Source organism: Carassius auratus, chromosome 8 (genome assembly GCF_003368295.1).
Source record: "Carassius auratus strain Wakin chromosome 8, ASM336829v1, whole genome shotgun sequence".
Lineage (NCBI taxonomy): Eukaryota > Metazoa > Chordata > Actinopteri > Cypriniformes > Cyprinidae > Carassius > Carassius auratus.
The window spans coordinates 11,134,649-11,158,087 of NC_039250.1; the positions used below are offsets into that span (position 1 = coordinate 11,134,649).

Here is a 23,439-nt window from a genome sequence, read left to right on the forward strand (position 1 = left end):
ATGTTCACACTTCATGACTTCCACAAAGTCTGTGTGGCGACATGAATGATATGGTAAAATGGAAGAGTTGGAATTTGGTTAAACAATAAAAACAAAAAAAAAGCACTCACTTCCTGCAGCAGCAGTGGACAGCACATCTCCTAAGGAACAACCTGGCTGTACATCCCCACCATTGGGATAAATATCAATGTGCCCAATAGGCTCCTGGATCCCAATACTGACCCCAAAGCTCCCCGTGTGTATGTGTGCAGGACGTCGACAAAGTCTGCATCATCTGGAGAAAGCCTCTTGTGGGACTCTGCCCCTTCGAACATGGGGCCAGCTGGTCTAAACCTATTCAAAAAGAACATATGTTTGGAGTTGGTCTTCATGTGTGCAAAAAAGACGGAGCGATTTCTTTTTGCTTCGTTCCAATAACCAAAGTGTCCATCATAAATCTAAAATCTCACCGGTTATACGTCCAATTCCTTTACAAAAGTTCCAGCATATCCGGCAACATGAGCACCAAGACTGTATCCAATCATATGCACATCCTCAAGTTGTAGCTGCACTTCTTCCTATCAAAAACAGACACGGATTAGATTATGAGGTCACATTGTTGCTGTACCATGCTCAGTGCCAGCTGGGGCATCCTTGTGGAATGTGGGGGGCCTGATATGCTCAGCTGCTTATTTACATGGCTTGATTCTTTCCTGTATAAAAAGACCTTCAGGGTCTAAAGAACCCAGCTACGATTGCATGAATATTTATTGTTCCATGAGAATACCCACAGAGCCTTGGGCAAAATCCTGACATCTTCAAACAACGAAAAAAAACTAATTGTACTTCGCCAGGACATCTGCTGTACTGAGAAAAGATGAATAACGCCAAGAAAGACCCAATGTCCGAGGCCACAAAGCAGAGTTTTCACGGTTGCCAGTTCTCTCAAACGCCCACAAAGAGAAACAAACACACTCAATGGGATGTATAATGTAGACGTTACCTGGAGCCAGTCCAAAGGGCTTGCAATGCTCTGCCCAACCCGGTGGGTATGGTTAACGGCATCAGGGTAGAGCTGGGTGGGCCCAGGCCCAGCCAGTCGACCACCACCACATTTGCCTCCGACTCTCGTCTCTGGACAGCAGCCACCAGGTTGTGCATCCAGCTCTCAAACATCCCACTCATCTGTGAAAGATACCGCACCTTTTACCAAACCCAGCCAGCAAAGTTCCAGCAATCATGTGTGAAAGCCTAATATTTGCTTCACATCAGAGAAGTGAAGAAAGAACATTTCAGTTTTTTAACACTATTTCTGGATAACTTCCAGCAGTGCATCAAAGATTAAATATGAGGAACCTTCTGAAGAGTCAAAGGCTGTTGATCATCTAGAATATCTCACCGTCCATCCGTGGATGATCAGAATTGTCTTGACTGAGGCGTCAAAGCCACACTCCTCAATGCTATCCTTTTTCCCAGGTTCGAGGTAACAGCCGTCGTCATCAAGATCCAAAGACTTTCGCATGTTGTACTTGATTCGGTCATGAAGTAGGACTGGATACATTGAGAAGCTGTCCTTGTCATCATCTTGAAAAAAATAGCAAAACCATGAATATGTTCATGTAAATCCCAAACTCTACATAATATTGGCAAGACTGGGTGCTTGAGGCATTCCAACGTGATTAACTGTTTCATAAGGTGTTGAGTTTATTCATGGTAAGCCGTGTGACAACATCTCGTTTTAATGACTAGCTTGAACAATCGAGCTACTGTAGAGAGGGAAAGATGCTGAACGCTTTTTCTAATGAACCAGTTAAACCTTTTAGGAATGCCAAACAGTCTTAATTTGAGTTTACAAACAGTCTGCACACTTTCAAGTGGAAGAACCTACTACTTTTCGACCCAAGTAAGGAAAAACTTGGTAGCAGGCAACTCCATGAGTTTAACCAATCAGAGAAGGAGAAATCAAATAAAAACCATCCTAAAAACGTTCAGGTCTTTGTAAAAAGTATTTATACAGGATTAATGCATACAGACACGGTCTTATGTTTTAGAGTTGTGTTATGTATCTTCTCTATAGTTTATTTACATTTAGATAGTTTTCGATTAAAATGTATGCGGTTTATGTTTCACCTACATCACGCGACCGGTGATGGAAAAATATATATTTGATTAAGTTAATTAAATTAATGTTTAATGAAAATTAATGTGTAAACGGGCATATTTCACCTGAAGATTTAGATTTCTAAACTAATTAGTTATAAATGAGTGAATATTATATCAAATTGAGCTAAACAAACAGAAGAATAAACGTTTTAAGCAATTATTTAACAGTACTGTCAGGTATTATATATATATATATATATATATATATATATATATATATATATATATATATATATATATATATATATATATTATATATATATATATATATATATATATATATATATATAAAAGTTTATTTTTAATTTCCTCGAACGTCAAAAGTCGTTCAAAAGTCACCACAAAGTCACTGCGGTCGACAACGCGGCAGTCCGTGATAAAACGTGGACTTCTCTGGCGGTAACTTTAGTTTAAAAGGCACATCCGAGACAAAGTGGATTGTCCGGTTTTGTCCCAGACACGTCAAGAAAGTGGACATTTGAACTTTCAAGTGACTAATTTGAGTTTTTTCTTTGACAGGTTCATTCACGTAGTTAGTCGTAGTCAGAACGTGAGAATGCGAGACTTAACGTTTCTCACAGTTTGAATGAAATCAGAGTTATTGTTAGCCATTGTCCGTGAAGGAACGACTGTTAACAGAAATTAGTAAAAATATAAAATAATTTAGGGATTTTGCCCACTAAAGTAACCACTCACTTCTTTGAAAAGCATTAAACAGCAATTAGTTACCAAACTAAAGACAATTTTCTTACCTTTCAGTAGCGTGTTCTCGTCGGGTGCAGCGGCTAAGGCACTGAATGAATGGCACAGGATAAAACATAAGCAAAGTGCAATTCTTATTGATTTTTCTACCATAATGTTCAGGGCTTTAAAATAGTTTTCGTTGTTCTTTTGACAAACTGGAGTTACTGAGGAAGTTGTACGTGTTAATCCTTCACGACGTGTCAGACAATGTATGAACCTGTATCAGGTTGCTCATTAGAGTTTTAAATAGTTTTTTTTCAGTCATCTGACCATCGGCAGATATCTACGACGAAATTCTTTCTTTCTAATTGGTCAAGCCCCTGGAACTACGTTCTAAGGGGTGTGTCATATATATGTTGAATGAGTTGTAGAAGACTGGCACAATTCTCACGCTGTTAACCCTATGCTCCCCGCGCTCTAATATATGCAGCAGTGCACATGAGTCATGACTATGTTTACAAATACACAAACACGGGGTTGTCTACTGTATGTATTAAAGTTGCGAACACATGGGTCTTTTGGGGTCACTGTTGTTCACATGTTTTTTTGCAATGTAGAGTAAGACGGGACTCCTTAGGTTTTGTATAAATTATTGCTTTATTTATTTGTTTGTACTTTTTTTAACTCAAAATGTTATCGGGAACCAAATTCCCCTAATAAAAATACAGATCATTTTGAGAAGATGAAATGTTATCAAATTACAATTTCCACAATAACACTGCATAAGCCAATTGTATTGAATTTGTTCAAATGGGATACTGAGGTCAATGTGCATTACAATAATTGTTGCACTCTCTTTATTTTTCCTCTTGGGAAATACATGTTCATTGGATTTTTTGCCAAAACTACAAAATAGGTTATATAGAGAGAGAGAAATTCGAAAACAAACCTACTTTGAGACATGTTTAAAGTCTTGAAGTGAAACAGTTCTTATCCAAACTCAAACAGTTTTACACTCAAACAATTGAAACTCTATGATAAGAACCTTTAGGCTAAATGTAAACAGCATGATATTGAGTGATATGATATACCAAAGTCAATGCAATGACTAAACTGACTGGTGACTGCTGGACAAATGTGTGGATGGATTTGTTTTATACATAAACTAAATATGCAAATGAGCATTAGACCTATATTTTTAATTTCCAAATATACAGTCACTGGGCAATGTGACTTTTCTAAGTTGTTTAGGCTAAAATATCCATTTCCTAATCAAGACCAAAAGGCATGGTGTGAATAAAAATAAAAAGCTAGACCAACTAGATCAATTTGTTTCTCACAGGCATTGGTCAGAAGTGTCAAAATGACAAGCTGTGTCTTAATTCAATTCAAGTTTATTTGTATATTGCTTTTTACGATACAAATCATTGCAAAACAACTTTACAGAAAATTAAGTTTCTACAATATTTAGTAGCTTATCGGTGATTGTCAGTTTATGTGCATATGACAGGAATTTGCAGAAGAATTAATACAAGACGTACTCCACTAGCAATTATTATGTGATTGCATAGTAAGTAGCAATATGTTAGTTCTGTATGTTTCAGGGTTAGGGTCATCTGAGGTCATCTGAGGTCCTCTGAGGGGTTGGCATCATCTCTTCTCAGGTGTTCTGGATCCAGACTGGAGCTTGTGTAAATCCTAGTGACCATGGGATGTAAATCTCGTTGCAAAACAGAGAAACAAATAGAGACATAATTAGCATAGCTGCTGTTCCCACAAAGTATAATGAATTAGTTTAACCAAGAATAATAATGCGCATTTGATCAGATACAACTGAAGTGACAATTATGAGGTGCATTATTCAAATGAATGGTGAAAGAGATGCGTTTTTAATCTAGATTTAAATAGAGAGAGTGTGTCTGAACCCCGAACATTATCAGGAAGGCTATTCCAAAGTTTGGCAGCCAAATGCGAAAAAGCTCTACCTCCTTTAGTGGACTTTGCTATCCTAGGAACTACCAAAAGTCCAGCGTTTTGTGACCTTAGGTCACATGGATTGCGTGATGGATTGTAGCTTGATGGATCGTGGTATAAGGCTAGTTATGTACGCAGGAGCTAAACTATTTAGGGCCTTTTAGGTAAGTAATAATAATTTGTAACTGATAAAAGGGGGAAGTCATGGCCTAATGGTTAGATAGTCGGGGGGTTAAAAGGAGAGCACGAACTCTTGAGTATGGGTCACCATACTTGGATGTATGTCACATCACTTATTATTTTTAGATTTTTTTATTTATACGGAACTTAATAGGTAGCCAGTGCAGAGACTGTAAAATTGGGGTAATATGCTGTATTTTGGACTACCTGTAGCTTGTTTATTGAAGATGCAGGACATATGGTGATAAATGAGATGACTCCCCATTTAAATAAACAAAATGTAAGCGATTAGACAGGTCTTAGAAAACAATACATTTCTTACAGACTACTGGATGTTGGTGAAATCCAAGTGGGTCATATAGAAAAACCTTAGCCCCCTCCTTCCATAGTGGATTTTCTTCTAGAAAACACCCTGATGAAGTCTGCGTAGAAGACCAGGCTTTCATAATAAAGAGCTATAGAGCTTTACAAAAACACATTATTCATCAGCCACCTTCTCTGTCACAGAAGAACATTTGGAAATCAAAAACACTGACCTAGTAACTTACTTTTAGTGTCTAATCAAATCTCACATTTTCTTCCACATGTATCCAGTGGCTAAGCTTACATAATGTGAATCTGGGCACAACACATTTGTTTCAGGGCAGTATATTGGAGTCTGCCCTGGGTTAGGTAAGAATATATTTGGGTTAGTTAGGTCATAGAATGACAACTGCAGCATAGCAGACAATTACAAAACTCATTTGTTCCATTTTTCACTGTCTTTAAAGTCTTGTTTATTTGGCACTGTTACTTCTAAAAGTTTTTAATCCTTTTGTTCTAGGATATTAAACTTTGGTGTATGGCCTGCAAATTGAACACTGTAGGCCTATTGAATTTAGACACATAATACAATCCAGATTTGCATGTCCTAAAGGAAAAACTAGTGCATACAAGACAGCAATAGAAAAGAGTTAAAGTAGTTAAAATGATACAGGTTTCTCAAGGTCATGGAGAACCCTGGCAATATGGGAATTATTAATAGTGAATTTCCATGTTAAGGCTAATTACAAATAAAGTAGCCTAATATAATATAGCCTAATAAGTAGGCTATTAATAAATGAATATAAATAAGGCTGAAATGAGCTCCAAAACTAAGTTTTGAAAAACTGCATTCGTTTAAGAACTTAAATAAATTGGTTAGAATATTATTCAGATATTATATTTGATTGATCAATATATCAGTTGTTTGGCTTTTTGTCTGCTCTGGCTGTTGTAAGATCTGTTTCGGCTTTTAGTTTAGGTTTTTGTGGAATTTCCTGCTACATTGATAGATGTGTATTCATTAAATTATTATGTTTATGTTATATTTTTATATCAAATAGAGACAATGAGATAATTGTATTTTGCAGACGGTTTACCGTAGTTTTTGTTTTGAGTGTGCGCGCGTTGCGCGAGCTGTGAGGACGAGCAGGTGATCAGTACTGTATGGCAGCTTCCACTGCATTAATAGTGAATTATACTAGAATACAGACATTAACATCATATTTCCAGCACTGTCGATAAAAATGGATTAATCCGAAAACATTTAACCCGAGAAGCCCTTTTTGTCAGTCACTGGGAAGGTTTGGACTGAAATTCCCCCCCTCCTGGTGCAGCTAAACAAAGCGTGCACGCGTTCATATGCAATCTACGCGTGTTTTCTTACCGGAGCAGAATATCATCCGGCTCTAGACATGACATACGGGGAAAATAGTCATTGTTTGAGAAGGTTAATTCATTCACCGAACACATTTTGTGTGTTTGCATATTCCGCCACCATGTGGGTGTTATCGATACTGTCAATGAGATGCTTAAAGCAGAGATTTAAATACATTGCAGATGGATTATAACGGTTTTGATCAGTTTTCCATGGGTCTTTCACGGTCTATTGTTACATATATATTATGTTTGTCACTTAGACATGCTGCCACTGTGGTCTCAGGGACAGAATTTGCTCGGCAGATCCATAAAGAAGTGCAGAGTGATATAAAGCGAAACTAGTGGCCCAAGGCAACAGGAGTCCTCATCTGAGTGTCATCCTAGTGGGCGATGATCATGCCAGCCACACTTACGTGAGAAACAAACCCCGAGCAGCTTCACTGATTGGTGAACAACACACAAAGTCAATATAAACTTCAACGTTTTGATGTGGAGGCAATGATTCACAGCAAGAGGTCCACTAGGGGGCCTCTGCAAACTTCTAAGGAGGCCAAAATAAGTCTTAAAATTAATTAAATGTAGTTAAATGAACATAATCCTAAGTATAGTGCTAAAAAAGAAAACACATTCAACTTTATACTGATATTGTATTTAAAATTTTTCATGAATTTGTTTTATTACAACAGATGTAACAGAGGTTATTTACAGAAGCCCATTTCTGCCACGGAATAAATACAAATTAAAAAGGTACTTGCAACTTTTTATCTCACAATACTGAGATGAAAAAAACTACAAGATATAAACTCACATTTCTGAAAAAGTCTGGATTTTGAGATATAAAATTGTGAGAAAAAAGTTGCAATTACCTTTTTTTTCATGGTAAAAACAAATAAACAATTGTGGGATATAAATTCTGAGAAAAAAAAGTCAGAATTTAGAGTTTCTGTTGCACAAATCTGTGTTTATATTTTGTATAAGTCTGAACTGTGAGATAAAGTCATAATATATATATAATATATATATATATATTATTTTGTGGCAGAAACAGGCTTCCATGCATATTGCATTAAATAGGAGGGCCTTAAAATATGGTCTCAGACAAAGGTTGGATTTGAATCAAAAATAGAACAACTTACGATATGTACGACAAGTACGATATAATCATGTGTTCACCAATCTCTTCTTCAAATGGTACTTGTTTGACAAGGCATGTCAATCAGCACAATCTTCAAGCCATCATCGGTATCTCAGGAAGAGATGGTGGAACTGATAGACAAATTCAACAGAGACAGAAACATCAGCAGGCTGCTGGTCCAACTCCCTCTTCCAGGTACTCAATTATTCTGCTGGATAAAAAAAAAAAATGTGAAACTGTTTGTGTAAAATATGAATTGCGAATAAAAATTGGGTTATTCATTGCTTCACATCTTTACTGTAGTGAAACCAGCTAAATCTAATAGTGAAAGCTAATTTCTTAGCTACAATAAAACCACAGGTGGCCGAATATATCTGGATCAGGTTTGTAATTATGAATTCATGTTTTGAATGCATCTCTCTCAGTGCTGTCACCCCAGAAAAAGACTTCGATGGATTCCACATAGTAAACATTTTGGAAAACTCAGCTTGGACCAGAGGTGCATGGTGCCAGCCACAGCAGTGGTGGTGTGGGAAATCCTCAGAAGAATGAGTTTGTGACAGCTTTCATAAAACTGAGATAAAAATCTTCTTTGAGTTGTAGAATAGTTTCCAATCCCCAGCAGAGGTGTGATTGGGTTGTCTGTGACTACATTGGTTAGGAGCAGGTACAACAACAGTATCTGATGTCAGTTTATATTATTACTTACTCATTTGAAAACATTGCTTTGCAATTATATCTGTTTTTTGATGTTTTGTCCATGCCATGGGCATTGGTAAATTTGAGTTATAAATGTTTCCTCAAATTACATACTAGCAGTCAAACGTTGGGTTTTTTAATGTTTTATAAAAGACATCTCTTATGCTCACCAAGGCTGCATTTTCTTTTATAATATATATATATATATTTTTTAGCAGCCATTACTCTAGTTTCACTTGATCCTATTGTAATATGCTGCTAATTATTATTGGTTATAATTTATTAATAATGGTTGTTATTATTATCAGTATTTTGATTTGTAACATTTTTGTTGAAACTCCAATGCATTTTTATTTTTTGTTTTTTTCAGGATTCTTCGATTATTATTGTTATTATTATTTTTTTACATGTTTTCTAACATAGCCTTTACTGTTACTTGTTCTGATCTGTTCTGTACTGTTACTGAATTAATGCACCTCATAAGAGTTTAGTTTGTTTGTTTTTTAAATTGTAGTTGAATGGTAGTATGTCACCATTTCCACAAAAATATTAAGCAGCCAAAACATTTATACTAATAAGAACTGTTTCTTGAGTAACAAATCAGATATTAAAATGATTAGACTGAAGAAATGGCGTCTGAAAACTTAGCTCTGCCATCACAGGAAAAACTATTTTCCAAATATAAACTTAAATTGTAATAATATATCTCAATCTCACTGTGTTTTTGAACTGCAGCCTTGGTGAAAATAACAGACCTCCTCTAAAAGATTGAAAAACTTAATTATTCCAAACTTATGACCACTATAAATGTCCCTTTTTTCAGGCATTGAAACAGTTGGAAAAAATGTGTTTGTCGTTGGGAGCTCCAAGAATGTAGGAATGTCGCAATGCTGCTACATTCGGATAGAAACCATGAACGGCCGGGAGGTGAGATTTGAGTCATTACCCATTATTATTATTATACATTTTTTGTAGTATTTTGTATTTTTAAAATCGGGTGGAGAATCCTCAGTTTTTATTTTTTTCTGTTCTGCCGCTGGTCCAATGGCCGGCGGCACCCACTTTTTCATAGAAGAGCAATTTCTCTTTCCTCCGAGGTGCAAGGCTCGCGGGTTGCCTCCTCATTCTCACCCACGACGCCCCCTTTCGCCAGCGTTCAAGAGGTCGCGGTTCTGAGACGCAACGCCTCTCCACGCGTCTCTGGCCAGTTCCTCTGGGAACACGAGGAGTTTGGCCGTGATGACTTGGAACACGATGCCTTCTGGGCCATCCGACACAACTCCCCATCGCTGCACCACTGCGGGTATGTCGACTGTCTCTTTGGTGCCACTTGTACGGAGTTTGGGAGCGTGGCTTGTCCTGCCCAACCCGTCACGATGGCTCATTCGGATGGTCCGACTTGGTTATGCGATTCAGTTCGCCCGGCGACCTCCTGAGTTCAATGGCATCCCCGAGACTTCGGTGCCAGTCCGGGATGCCTCTGTCTTGCGCGAGGAGATTGCTGTCCTGCTGGCGAAGGATGCAATCGAGCTGGTCCCTCCAGCCGATATGAGGACGGGGTTTTACAGTCCTTACTTCATCGTACCCAGGAAAAGCGGTGGCCTTCGGCCTATTCTGGATCTGCGAGTCTTGAATCGGGCCCTGCACAAGCTCCCGTTCAAGATGCTGATGCAGAAACGCATTCTCAAATGCGTTCAACTCTAGGACTGGTTTGCAGCGATCGACCTGAAAGACGTGTACTTTCATGTCTCGATCCTCCCTCGCCACAGACCGATTCTGCAATTTGCACTGAGGGTCAGGCATGGCAGTACAATGTCCTCCCCTTCGGGCTCTCCCTGTCCCCCCGTGTCTTCACGAAGCTCGCGGAGGGCACCCTTGCCCCACTCTGGGAAGTGGGCATCAGGATCCTCTCGATGACTGGCTCATTTTGCCCCGATCCCGAGAGCAGTTATGCGATCACAGGACCTTGGTCCTCCGGCACCTCAGTCAGTTGGGGCTTCAGGTCAACAAAGAGAAGAGCAAGCTCTCCCCTGTGCAGAGAATCTCTTATCTCGGTATGGAGTTAGACTCGGTGAGTATGACGTCACCAGCGAGCATGCCCAGTCAGTGCTGAACTGCCTGAGTTCCTTCAGAGGCAGGACAGTGTTACCACTGAAACACTTTCAGAGGCTCCTGGGGCATATGGCATCTGCAGCCGCAGTCACGCTGCATGGGTTGCTCCATATGAGGCCACTTCAGCACTGGTTGCACTCCCTAGTCCCGAGATGGGCATGGCGCCGTGGTACACATCGTGTCACCATCACACCGATGTGTTGCCGCCAATTCAGCCACTGGTCAGACCCTGCCTTTCTACGGGCGTGACATGCAACGGGCAGGCAGCTTCAGGGTCCTGGTCAGGACCTTGACTGCTTTGGCACATCAACTGTCTGGAGTTGCTGGCAGTGCATCTAGCCTTATGGCGGTTTTGGTCTCTGTTGCTAGACAGGCACGTGTTGTTCCGCATGGACAACACTGCGGCTGTTTCATACATCAACCGACAGGGCTGTCTACGATCACATTTGCATGTCTCAACTCGCCTGCCATCTCCTCCTCTGGAGTCAGATGCGGCTCAAGTCGCTGCGCGCTATCCACATCCCGGGGGAGCTCAATCGTGCAGCCGACGCGCTCTCACGACAGCTCGCCTTTCCCGGGGAATGGTGACTCCATCCCTAGACGGTCCAGCTGATCTGGAGTTGATTTGGAGAAGCCCAGTTTGACCTGTTTGCTTCCCACAAGTCCTCCCACTGCCAGTTGTACTATTCCCTGTCCCAGGCCCCCCTGGGCACAGATGCACTGGCACACAGCTGGCCCTCGGGCTCTACGCAAGTATGCGTTTCCCCCAGTGAGCCTGCTCGCACAGATACTGTGCAAGGTCAGGGAGGACGAGGAACAGGTCCTGTTGGTTGTTCCTTACTGGCACACCCGGACCTGGTTTTCGGACCTCATGCTCCTCGTGACAGCCCCTCCCTTGCGCACCCCCCTGAGGAGGGACTTTCTCTCTCAGGGGCTAGGCACCATTTGGCACCCGCGTCCAGATCTTTGGAACCTCCACATGTGGCTTCTGGACGGGACGAGGCAGACCTAAGTGATCTGCCACCTGCGTTGGTAGACACTATAACTCAGGCTAGAGCCCCCTTTATGAGGCAGGCCTATGCTCTGAAGTGGAGTACGAATTGTTGTTCTTCTCACCGAGAAGAACCCTGGAGATGCTCGGTCAGAGTCGTGCTTTCTTTCCTGCAAGAAAGGCTGGAGCGTGAGCTGTCCCCCCTTCACCCTGAAAGTGTATGTGGCATCACAATGCAGTGGACGGCCGGCCCCTGGGGAGGCATGACCTGATCGTTAGGTTCCTGAGGGGTGCCAGAAGGTTACATCCTCCTAGGACACCCCTGATTCCCTCCTGGGATCTCTCTATTGACCTGGCGGGATTTCAGAGGGGTCCCTTTGAGCCGCTGGATTCAGTCGAGCTTAAGTTCCTGTCTTTCAAGACAGCGCTCCTGATCGCGCTCACTTCCATCAAGAGTAGTAGTAGTAGTAGTAGCCCTTTATTGTCACTAGTCACAAGTACCAGCGAAATTAGCCATCAACCTGTCCATACATACATACATACATACATACAATATGACAGTGGGGTAGACAGGACAGGAAGACAGGGTATTTGAGGAAGAAATAAGTACAGCATAACATTAGGTAAGTGAGGAGAAAAAAAACAACACCCAGACTATGCTCCTTATGGGAGCACAGTATGAGAACAGGAAAAACACCTCAGCACAAAAAAAAAAAAAGCACATAATCAATACACCATAGACACACGACTTTGCAACTGGGTACGGAACTTGGGGTGGTTGAGGTAATCCAGCACAGGCAAACAGCCATCCGGTCCCAGCAGCTTGAAAGCGCTAGTCACAGACCCGCCTGCCAGACTGGAGGAACAAAGCGGCGAAGGCGGGGGATGGGGGTTGGGAGGGTGAATGCATATCTGTATATGTGTAAGAGTTTGTGTATTTGTAGGCCTGGAGAGTTGAGACTCTCTCTAGATGCCTCAGTCCGCAGATTTTACAGCGTCACAGCAAGTTGCCATGGAGACGTCCTTGGTCAGGTCCTAGATAGAGTCAACAATCAGCAGGTGTCTGTGGGAGAGGGTGGAGGAATGCAAGAGAAGTCAAGCTGCCCTGCTCGCCTGGGAGATTTTTGTCATCCAGCCAAGGCTGGTAAAGAAAGCCAAAAGAAGAAAAGATACCAGTTGTTTGGTCAAGTAGCTGCATTTCTTTTCACGGTCACTATGATTTTTCATTGTCCATTGGTCTCCAAATTCTCCAATTTCTTTTCCAAATCCGTGAGCTTCTTCATGATGTTATCCATATTGCGGTTAATAGTCTCAGTCTCAATGCTGACCGCTCTGCCCACTACTTCAATCATGACGGGCAATCATGTGAGGCTTTGGACGGCTGTTCCCGTCTTCTTAATTTTCCGATAACCCAGGGCAAAGCCTAATCCAATCAGCAGAAGACCTGTTATCATGGTTCCGAATAGGTAGATGTCTTCAATGTCCTCCACGGAAAGAGTCGCCAGACACATGACCCGCCAATTCGCCCACGCGTCCATCGTGTAGCCAGCTGCAAACGTTCCGGCAGGACAGTCAGGTTCCCCCGAATCCAGGCTTCTCGTCGAGAAGATGGTGTCAATTGCGTTGAGAGACCAGTTTATCAGATCCATATTCCAGTTTAGGAGAGCAGTGCAGAGAGAGTCTCTCAAGTAGACAAGACAAGAGAAAAACAAGCGAAGCAAGGAAAGGCAGGGAGGGAGAGGAAAGAAATGCGACCGCCTCCGTTGAGAGCAAGAGAGGAGAGGGTCGGGGACCTCCAAGCATTTTCGGTAAGTGAAGAGTGCCCTGTCTTCAGGCCGGCCTACTCTCACGTTGTCCTGAGACCCCGGCCGGGATACGTGCCCAAGGTTCCCACCACTTCCTTCCGAGATCAGGTGGTGAACCTGCAAGCGCTGCCCCTGGAGGAGGCAGATCCAGCCTTGGCGTTGCTGTGTCCCGTAAGAGCGCTTTGCATATACGTGAACCGCACCCAGAGCTTCAGAAGTTCTGAGCAGCTCCTGGTCTGCTTTGGAGGTCAGCATAAGAGGAACGCTGTATCCAAGCAGAGATTGGCCCACTGGATAGTGGATGCCATCGCCTTGGCGTACCATTCCCAAGGCGAGCCGTGCCCCCTGGGGGTGAAGGCAGACAGACAGACCCGTTCTGAAAAGAAATCCCACCAACACTTACATTTCCCAAAAACTTAGACAAGGAAACTGTGCCAAAAAGCTGAATGCAATGCATTTTTTAAATGCAGATATTAAGATGTTGTTGTTTTTATCAGCAGTGTTTAGTATGAAAATAATTTACTTGAAAGTACTAAGTAATTACAGCAAACTGAAAAGTAAAACTTTGTTTTTTTTTATTTAGTTGCAGGAACATTTTCAGAATTTCAATCAATAATCTACATCCCAGTCACCTCGCTTTTTGAAGGGGAGTGAGCGAATTGCGAAATTCACAGAATGAACGGATGTTGCCTCTGCTGACACAAGCTGTCAAATCATTACAATCAAGAATGAACATTTTACCAGTAACCTGTAATAAGCTTCTCAAACAGTAATGGAAAACTGCTGAGAAAACAAGATTTCATCATCCTTAACCATGTAGTTTTATGCTATATTTTTAAATATATAATAGGCGGTAGTATATTGATTGTTTTAAAATCCATATACTGCATGTGGAAACAGAATGCAAATGAAGACATGCAAAGTAAATGTTGTTTTCAAAAATACCTGTTTCTTTGCATTGAATTAAACAGTGATTAAAATGTTAGATGGAACCTATTAATCCTAAATAGTTTTGAAAAAGGTTTGATAGTGCATCATAACTTTTGATTTGCATGTCTCCAGAAATAAGATTAGTTATAATTATTAGAGAATTCAATTCTATAGATCTGTGATTAGGAGTAGGTTTGTGCAAGATTTTGATGATTTCAGCAGATAAAACACAAGACATGTTTGAAATGAGTTGTGAAATTTGATTGAAAGTTTGTGCTCCGACATGTATTACATTTTTTAATAATGAGAGAAACGGTTCTGCTTTTCAATTTTGTGTGACTCATAGCCTTATAGTATAAAAGGTGAACCTGTGATTACCTGAAGAAACTTTAAGGTTTTGGCAAAACCTCTTAAATCTGTCTAATGTTGAGTTTCTGTGACAGGATGAGTATTGTATTATATAGAATCATTCCCGTCATTTTGCTACATCCGTGGAATTACAGTAGCTATTTTAATTCTGCAGCATGTAACCTGTGATTAGCCAAATTTAATAGCTTTTAGTTTATTTGGTGGTGTACAGTTACACATTCTGCAAATTTCTGCTTATGAATGTTATCGTCATGCTGGTGAGCAGAAACCACCAAACCATGAACATTTTTTTGCTAAAGATTGTGTGGAATGAGCAAAAGATGGAAGATGGCACTTTAAAAATGGCATGAATTTACTGGTTCCTGCATACAATGAAATACTAAGAAATGTTTCAATGTTTTAACATTGTTTTTCTGTGCATGGCAATCAAACTATATTAGATTCAATAATGAAATAAACTAATGAACAAAATACTAGATAAATACTCCTGATGAGTATTGTGTCATTCAGGTGATTCCACGGTTGTTATTGCTCATAGTTGCACTCCTCTACCACACTGAAAAAAACTTGCCAGTCTGGCTGACACAGCTTTTTGTGTCCTGGTCAGGTATCATTATTACATGGCTGTCTAGAATACTCAACTCTGATTGGTCAATAGCTGCACTCTGTGGCCAAATATCATTGTGTAATGACTGCTAAACTGCAAGACTTATGAATGTATCATGTCCATGTATTTACTTATTTGGTAAGTATCCATGCAGTAAATGGGATAATGTACAGTAAGGCATGTTCATTTTGTAATAATGACTAGCTGACTGTATCCTTTACTTATACTTTGGTTTTGCAACATATTAATCCAGATGAACACTTTTTAAGTTTGAATGAGTTAAAATACATTATCTGTATTTTATTCAAACTTGTGTTCTGTTATTCTAACATTTTAGTCTACAGTGTTTACAAATATTAATTTAATAACAAAGAGAATGTTTCTTTGTGAACAGTTGGTTTTCATCTGTAACAACAGGTGTACCTCACGTGATAACGGCAGATAGAGCTGCAGTTATCGATGTCGGCATCAACCGCATGCAGGACCCTGTCACTGCTAAACTTCCGCTTGTTGGAGATGTGGACCTTTATCTATACGTCAATATCAATATCAATACGAGTGGTTCATACAGTGTGTGCTGTGTTTTACAAGTCTGCTTCGTGTCAAGCCATTTTTCACCAACAGTTTGTTCCTCCACTGAGCTTTTGAGTCAATGCCGAATCAATGCAATTCTTAAATTAATCTTCTGGTTTGGCTTTGTGAAGAGAGTGTTTGGATTCATTTAAGAGATCTGATATGAACATGACAAGGTTTTCAGTGAATAATGATTCATAATTCCATCTGACTTGAGGAAGAAGATAAATAGTATGGGTTTGGATTGGAATGACAGAATTTCATTCATTTTTGAGTGATCGGTTCTAATACTTCTGCATGTGCGTCAGTCAGTCTATCTGATATTGTGTCTCAAACCCTCTAGGGCTCTGTTTGGCTCTTTGTGTGTGTTGGTTGGTTGGCTGGCTGGAAGTCACATAGCAACATGATTTATAGTTTGATTTCTTTTCTCTTGGAGGAATAAAAGAAATACTTGGCTTGGGCAGAGCTCTTAGTTTTATTTAAGACGTGGTTTGTTTTTGTCTCCCTAATCAGCTGTGAAGGTCAAGGCTGGATTCATCACTCCTGTGCCTGGAGGAGTCGGCCCAATGACCATCGCCATGGTAATGAAAAAACACAGTCACTTCTGCCAAAAATGCTCCAACATACTGAACAAAGACACAAAACCTGCCATTATGGGTGGACAAGATACAAGCACTTCATCCTGGATACTTCAATTGGCACTATTTGTCCTTCTCTTAATTATATACGCAAGCCCCTGCAAGCTTCCTCTACAACATCCTTCCCTGCCTGTCGGCAAGCTCTAACAGGCCGTTCTAGCTGGCAAGGCAGCCATGCATGGCTATGACAGTAACTACACCCTAATTCTTTTCTTAAAAATTAGAGAGATGCCTCCTCAGTGATTCTTAGTAACTGCTTGCTGTGCTAAAGTATTATTATTTCGTCGGAGCCGAGAAAAATAAGGTGCAAGTGTAACATTACCTCCCTGACAAAGCATGATTGAAGCCGAAAGTCTGTTGCATCATCCTCACAGAGAGTTTCGGTACGACTTGCCTGGCCGCTCAACAGTTGGCCTCATGGCAGGGTAACAGATGGTTCTCAGATATCTGAGACAAACAAGACATTAATACATTTTCTCAGGAAATTCTTTTAAAAGTGTAGTATAAATAAAATAAAAAAAAACAAAATGGCAAAAAAAAAAAAAAAACTTAAGGATGCTGCTGTATTTAATATTTATTTATTCATCTATCCATTTAAGGTATTTATGCTTTGTTTATTTATTTATTTTTAATAAATCATAGTTTTGGATTTTTAGCCCCATGAAGTATTTAATATTATTTACTAAAGTGCAATTTATGGAATGTTCTTGACATTAAACACTTTTTTTTTTCTTTTAGCATTTTGGGTCCTTTACATTCAAATTGCCAATAATAAAAAAACACATTTTAATATACCCATATTTTGCATTATTAAAAAACTGATAAAAATATATATAAATATGACTTGAAAGTAAAACAACTTGAATGCTTCTTAATTTCTAAAATATAATATCTTGTATGAGGAACAGACCAGAATTTTAAGCCACAATTCAATGAAAATCAACCCTTGCTGTGTGAAACTGAAGAATAGCAAGCAAAAACCATGACGTTTGGCGCCATTGAGATCAAACGTGGCGTGACATGTCTTGGCATGAAAGAGTATGCAAATCTGAATGAGATTTGTGAGATATGGCAGGAGTCAAATGGACTACCGTACTTTTACTGTACTTTTTGTCGTTTTTGGTCACCACTCACATTTATTGTATGAAAGAGATCAGAGATGCTGACTAACATTTTTTTGTGTTACATGAGAGGGAATAAATGATGACATAACTTTCATTTTTGGTAAACTCCCTTTTAAGGCTCTTGTGTTGCTAAATATATTTCAGTCTGTGACTCTTTAAAAGGGATTGGATTCTTGCTGTTCTTAAATATCGGTGGTTTACAAGAAGAAGCTGTGCATGAAAGAGTCTTCATTAATAAACCAGCTCATGGAAGATTTAAAGGCATAGTTTAAAACCAACATTGTCATCATTCACTCGCACCCTCATGTCGTTCCAAACCTGTATAACTTCCTCTTGTGAAACATAAAACAAGACATTTTGAGAAATACAACGGAAGTCAAAATCCTAAATCTTTTGTATGTTACCAAAATCTTTTAAAATATCTTCTTTTGTGTTTCACAGAGGAAAGTAAGTTTATAATGATATGAGAGTGAGTAAATGATGACAGATTTTTCATTTTTGCCTTGTGGAAAAGCCCCATCTGATTACAGATAAAGAAATATAAATACAAATCATTTAGAAGTTTGGAAATCAGTTATATCATTGACCTGTCAAATAATTTAAGATTATTGCTTATTATGTGATATATTTAACATATCTATTTTGCTGATGAGATAAATGTTCTGAATGGATCTTTCAAAACCTTTCAAATATTTCATTTCTAAATTATGTCTTCCCACATAAACGCTTAAAAATATTAAGTAGCTGATTCAAATTTTTTTGTCAATTGGAATATATCTACACTGTGTCCAACAGCTAAATATGATGTCAGATCGCTGGTTAAGTTACAGGAAAATGTTATACAGACTGCAGAGTTTAGTGCATGAGAAAGGTTATTTTTTAATTGTAATTAATAAAAAAACACAAGAGTGACTACCCCAAAAAAGAAAAAAATATGTTAAAATGTGAAAAACATTCAAAATAGGATGCTTTTTTTTTCTTTCTTTCGGGAATACTTATTGCTTTCATTATGTGACAAGAGTGGAATGTGACATAAGTGTGAGTAAAACACATTTAACAATGAAAATAATACTTTGACTGAATCTGTAATTAGACTTTTCTTTAATACCACTTGTGCCAATAACTATGTCAGAAGCCTGTTTTTGCAGCTGCAGGGAAATACTTTGAACACTTTTTAAAATGTGGGGGCACAAAACACGCCTGTGCATGCTGATCGCCTGTGTGGATCAGGAAGTATTGTACAGGTATGGGTAAAAGACTCTGGGATCACTGCACTTCCTGTCAGTAGTTAAAACGATTGGCTACCATTAGTGACGCAGAAACGGATATAGAAGGATGGTATAAATTGTGGGGAAAAACCGCTTTCATTTGGAGAGCAACCGAAGTTTGAGGAAAACCGGATACACCCAGAATCTCCAGTCAAACTGAACCTGTATTTGGGCCTCAGCATGACTCAAGAAGTGAATAAAAGGTGTTTGCACTATCAGGGTGAGTCATAATACTTTTCAGAACACAAAAATAGATCATATTTGAAGCTTACAACAAAATGAATGTCTAATACTTTAAACTGTATTACTAAAATGTAATCTTGTGTATCAGTTCTTGGATTGATGGTAGTGTTAGCCGTCTTCTCTGGACTTGGAGACACTAAAGAGAAGTCAGAGGATGCGATCCTATACAACACAACACACAGTAACAGTAAGTACGTCAAAATTATATATCATTATTTTGAAAGACTACAACTTTTTTTATGTTTCTTACCAGGCTGCATTTATTTGATTAAAAAAATTCACTAACAGTTAAAAGAAGTGTTTTCTATTTTAATATAATGTATTCTCTCTCTCCCTCTCTCTCTGTATATATACTCTAATTATAGTTTGTTGACATGCAGATGCTAAGTTACTTATAATTAGTATGCTCTGTGCTAAGAATGCTAAGAATGCAGGTTCTTTGGCATGTGGACACAAGTCTGAATGTCTGTCCAATAAAATCACAATCCTTCATGTTTAACTGTCTGGGTGTGTGTGTGGGTGTCTTATCAGCAGAAAGTGCAGAGGAACCACAAGTTTTGGCTGTTCAAAAGTCCTGCGGTCCAAAACATGAGGGATTTTGTCTCAACGGTGCATGTTCCTACTCCTCCGACCTGGACATCCCCATCTGCCGGTGAGACCAGCCACCAAAAACCCCTCAATACATTAGAGATCCCATCAGTCAGTTGACACTGATGATCAGGTCTTGATTATCTAGTTCATGTTTGTTTGATTAGCAAACTGGCAGGTTGCAAAGCTTGGGTTGTGGCTGTGATGTGAATAAAGCCTTGTGGATGTTTACAAAATGGGACGATCTCTTAGAGATGTCACACCCAAATTTCCTGTTAAACAAGGAATCAACATATGGAAAAATAACTGGTAAACGATGGATTCTGAGACCTTCCTAACCAATGTGATTTCTACTGTCTTTAGGTGTGACAAAATGTACAACGGTGTGCGCTGTGAGAATTATATTCTGAACTCCCATCAATTGTCTAGTCCTGAAGGAGTCATTGGTATTATCTGTGGTGTAGTTTTATTACTGGGAATCGTTGTCGGACTGATGTACTGCTGTTTAAAGAAAAGGTAAAATCCTGAATACAGCGATTAGGCTTTGTTTATTGATTATTTTTACATTTATTTCTTTATTTTAAATTGTTATTTAATTACTTTAACTTTACTGTTATATTATCAGACAATGTTTGTAAATCAATGAAAATGGAAGCATTTATTGAATGTTTTTTTTTTATGTATTTTCTGGTTTATATTTCACAGGTGTCAGAAGTCGTCACCACCCTACAAGAACTATGGCTTTGAAAACTCTGTTTAATTTATTGGGCCAGATATAATTCATGCTCTTAAATAGTGCTTTTAGGCCTAAGACAAGAAGGGGGACAAAATATCAAGACTGATTCTACCAGCAAAACAGGCCAGACTTTGGAGAAGAGACACTACACCCTCTAGAGAACGGAGCAAGAATAGCAAAGAAACACTTTGTGAAACTTTGTGATCTTCATGGTCCACAAAGGACACATTGATCCGATGGTTTTCAGTCCTGTTCCTTTTGCATTTCGCACGTCTCCATTATCAGACACACTCATTTGAGTTCATGGGGCTCTTTCCTAATGAGCTGGTGATCTGAATCAGGTGTATAAATTATGTGTAAATATGTGCAGAGCTGTGGGTCTCCAGGAACAAGTTTGAAAACCACTGCATTAATCAATGTAATTTATTACAATAACAGTCAAAATGGGAAAATGCATGTTGTTTAACACAATTGTTTTATGTTATTTACAAGTTATAACATAACTTGGGCACTGTAATGTTAAAATAATTTACTAACATTTAAAAAACTGCATGTAAAACTGTCAATCAGATGAATTTTTGTGTATCCATAAGCAAATGTCCTACGCTGCCTCCGTTATGAATGTATTATTTAAGTGCACACAGGTATTTATTGCACAGCTTTAAACATGATAATACTAAATATAAAACCTAAACTGTGCGAATGTATTTGTATCAGATATTTATTTATTGACAAATTTGTATAAAATTTGCACCTGAAATAAACAAAAGACAAGTCAAAATGTCTTTCATTTGAAATTACTGTCGCATTGCTGCATTATGATCTTTATGATCTCAGCTCAAGCATTATTACATTTAATAACTGTAAATGTATTGCAGTGTTGTAAGTTGTTTGAAAAATTAAAAGCAGATCATATTGTTTAATGAAAAATGTCAATATGTAGAATAAATGTGTTCCTGTATTCTGAAAAGAACGATATTCTTGCAAGCACCCCTAATAATGACAAAACAGGTATTTTTCATTTATGGATTTAATAGAGAAAGGCAAAAGTAGTTGGTACACTAAACAGTGTTCAGAAAGAAACCAGAATGTGATTTTTGTTTTCATAATTTGGTACAAACCAGTGTTTTATTGTAAATTTGTCACTCTGGATCATTAATAAAAAAAAGTACTGAATATTCAAGTTATAGTCAAGCATTTGGGAAAACAGAAATCAAACAGAATTTTTTCAGTATGAAGTTGTGCGTGTGGAAGTGGACCCAGCATTACAAAGACATACTGACAGGAAATGAAAGCGCCTGTCTGTCCTGCGATGCATTTAGAAAAGTTAGCGATGCTCCAGAGCTGTGTGAGGAATTTGACCAAGCATCTGTAAAACATAAGAATGTTACATTGAAAGTTCAGGCAATATGCTGAAGAAATCAAGATACAGTGCAGTACTGTATGCTATACTTACACCTCCCTCTTCCCACAAGGGTGTTGAAAACATTTGTAATAGTCATTCTTTTGGAAGAACTGCTTCTTCCGTAAAAATGGGCTCCAGAGCTTGAAGTCTATGATAGGAAAGATGCCATTGTGTTTTATAAAAATGGTTTTGCATGAAAAGCCTGAAGATAATAAATGAAGGAAATGTGTCTACATGTGTAGCATGACATCCAGTGCGTTTAGTGGTTCTCAGTCTTCTTTTAAGTGTCTCCCGAACCTGTTAGGAAAAGGAAATACATCTCAGTCACCAAATACTAAGCTCATAAAGCAGAAAACTCAGCTCCTACCTTCTTTTCCATCAGTTTTCCAAGAACCAGTATGGTCGACTGTAAGAAAGGAGTTCATGCAAACTAAATGATATCTTAATAAAAGCATTTAGCCTACATCAGGGGTGTCCAACTCGATGGATAATTTAAACAATAACATAGAACAATAAATAAAACATCATTTAGAAAATTAAATAAAGCATATTTCCTAAAATATTTTATTTTGTAAATATCTGTATTTATCATGTCTTTGACATTATCCTTGGTTGAGCAACAATTGTGTAATTTCCCTGTCAAGTTGGGGCACATAAGACAACTAATTTTGTGAATTCTGTAAAATAAAATAAAAAAGCCTTAAAAGTGTGTGTTCCTTTACTTAACCATATTTTGGGGACAAATGTGTCAGCTTGGTACACGGAAGTAAGCTGAATCTAACAAAATTTGCTTTTGGGGACTGCATGTTTATATACACTGAACAAAATTATAAACGCAAAACTTTTGCTTTTGCCCCCATTTTCATTAAAGCTGAACTCAAAGATCTAAGACTTTTTCTATGTGCACGAAAGGCCCATTTCTCTCAAATATTGTTCACAAATCTGTCTAAATCTGTTTTAGTCAGCACTTCTCCTTTACTGAGAAAATCCATCCACCTCATAGGTGTGGCGTATCAAGATACTGATTAGACAGCATGATTATTGCACAGGTGTGCCTTAGGCTGGCCACAATTAAAGGCCTCTCTAATCACACGGCACAATGTCATGGAATGGTGAAGTTTTGAGGGAGCATGCAAATGGCATCCAGAGCTGTTGCCAGTCAACTGAATGTTCATTTCTATACCATAAGCCTTATCCAATGGTGTTTCAGAGAATAAGGCAGTACATCCAACCGGCCTAATAACCGCAGACCACGTGTAACCACACCAGCCCAGAACCTCCATATCCAGCATCTTCACCTCCAAGATCATCCGAGACGAGCCTCCCGGATAGTTTGCTGCAACAATCGGTTTGCATAACCCAACAATTTCTGCACAATATGTCAGAAACCATCTAAGGGAAACTCATCTGCATGCTCATCATCCTCATTGGTCTCGACCTGACTGCACTTCGTCATCGTAACCAAGTTGTCATCAAGGATCTGTACACAATTGCTGGAAGCTGAGAACATCCCAGCTCTTGCATGGCCAGCATTCTCACCGGACATGTCACCAATT

General features: G+C 39.0%; 1 protein-coding gene, 1 long non-coding RNA gene and 2 pseudogenes across 3 annotated transcripts; 2 read left to right on the top strand and 2 right to left on the bottom strand.

Moving 5' to 3' along the window:
• The window catches only part of LOC113107932 (endothelial lipase-like), a 3,314-nt pseudogene extending 286 nt beyond the window's left edge, over positions 1 to 3,028 (bottom strand).
• Positions 3,029 to 6,447: 3,419 nt separating this feature from the next.
• Positions 6,448 to 16,962, top strand: LOC113106734 (probable bifunctional methylenetetrahydrofolate dehydrogenase/cyclohydrolase 2; annotated as a pseudogene).
• Positions 16,963 to 18,973: 2,011 nt separating this feature from the next.
• On the top strand, positions 18,974 to 21,351 carry LOC113107274 (epigen). Of its 2 annotated transcripts, none has more exons than XM_026269658.1 (5): positions 18,974 to 19,131; positions 19,243 to 19,341; positions 19,686 to 19,806; positions 20,106 to 20,258; positions 20,448 to 21,351. In XM_026269658.1, the coding sequence occupies exons 1-5, from the start codon at positions 19,092 to 19,094 to the stop codon at positions 20,500 to 20,502; spliced, it is 468 nt and encodes a 155-aa protein (XP_026125443.1). In that variant the 5' UTR covers positions 18,974 to 19,091; the 3' UTR covers positions 20,503 to 21,351. The 2 variants fall into 2 exon arrangements, with proteins under 2 accessions (XP_026125443.1, XP_026125444.1); XM_026269659.1 differs by having other exon boundaries at positions 19,689 to 19,806; positions 20,448 to 21,350.
• A 141-nt stretch (positions 21,352 to 21,492) lies between these two features.
• LOC113107275 (uncharacterized) lies at positions 21,493 to 22,684 on the bottom strand. Its single transcript, XR_003292628.1, has 3 exons — positions 22,118 to 22,684; positions 21,935 to 22,031; positions 21,493 to 21,847 (listed from the first exon to the last, which is right to left on the bottom strand). It is a non-coding gene; the product is annotated as an uncharacterized LOC113107275 (long non-coding RNA).
• Between the last annotated feature and the right edge of the window lie 755 nt (positions 22,685 to 23,439).

Excerpts from the sequence above, each read along its gene's own strand:
- LOC113107274 (XM_026269658.1), top strand. The coding sequence starts at position 19,092 with ATGACTCAAGAAGTGAATAAAAGGTGTTTGCACTATCAGG. Across the intron at positions 19,807-20,105 it reads CTGGACATCCCCATCTGCCG|GTGTGACAAAATGTACAACG; the intron begins GTGAGACCAGCC and ends TACTGTCTTTAG. Across the intron at positions 20,259-20,447 it reads TACTGCTGTTTAAAGAAAAG|GTGTCAGAAGTCGTCACCAC; the intron begins GTAAAATCCTGA and ends TATATTTCACAG.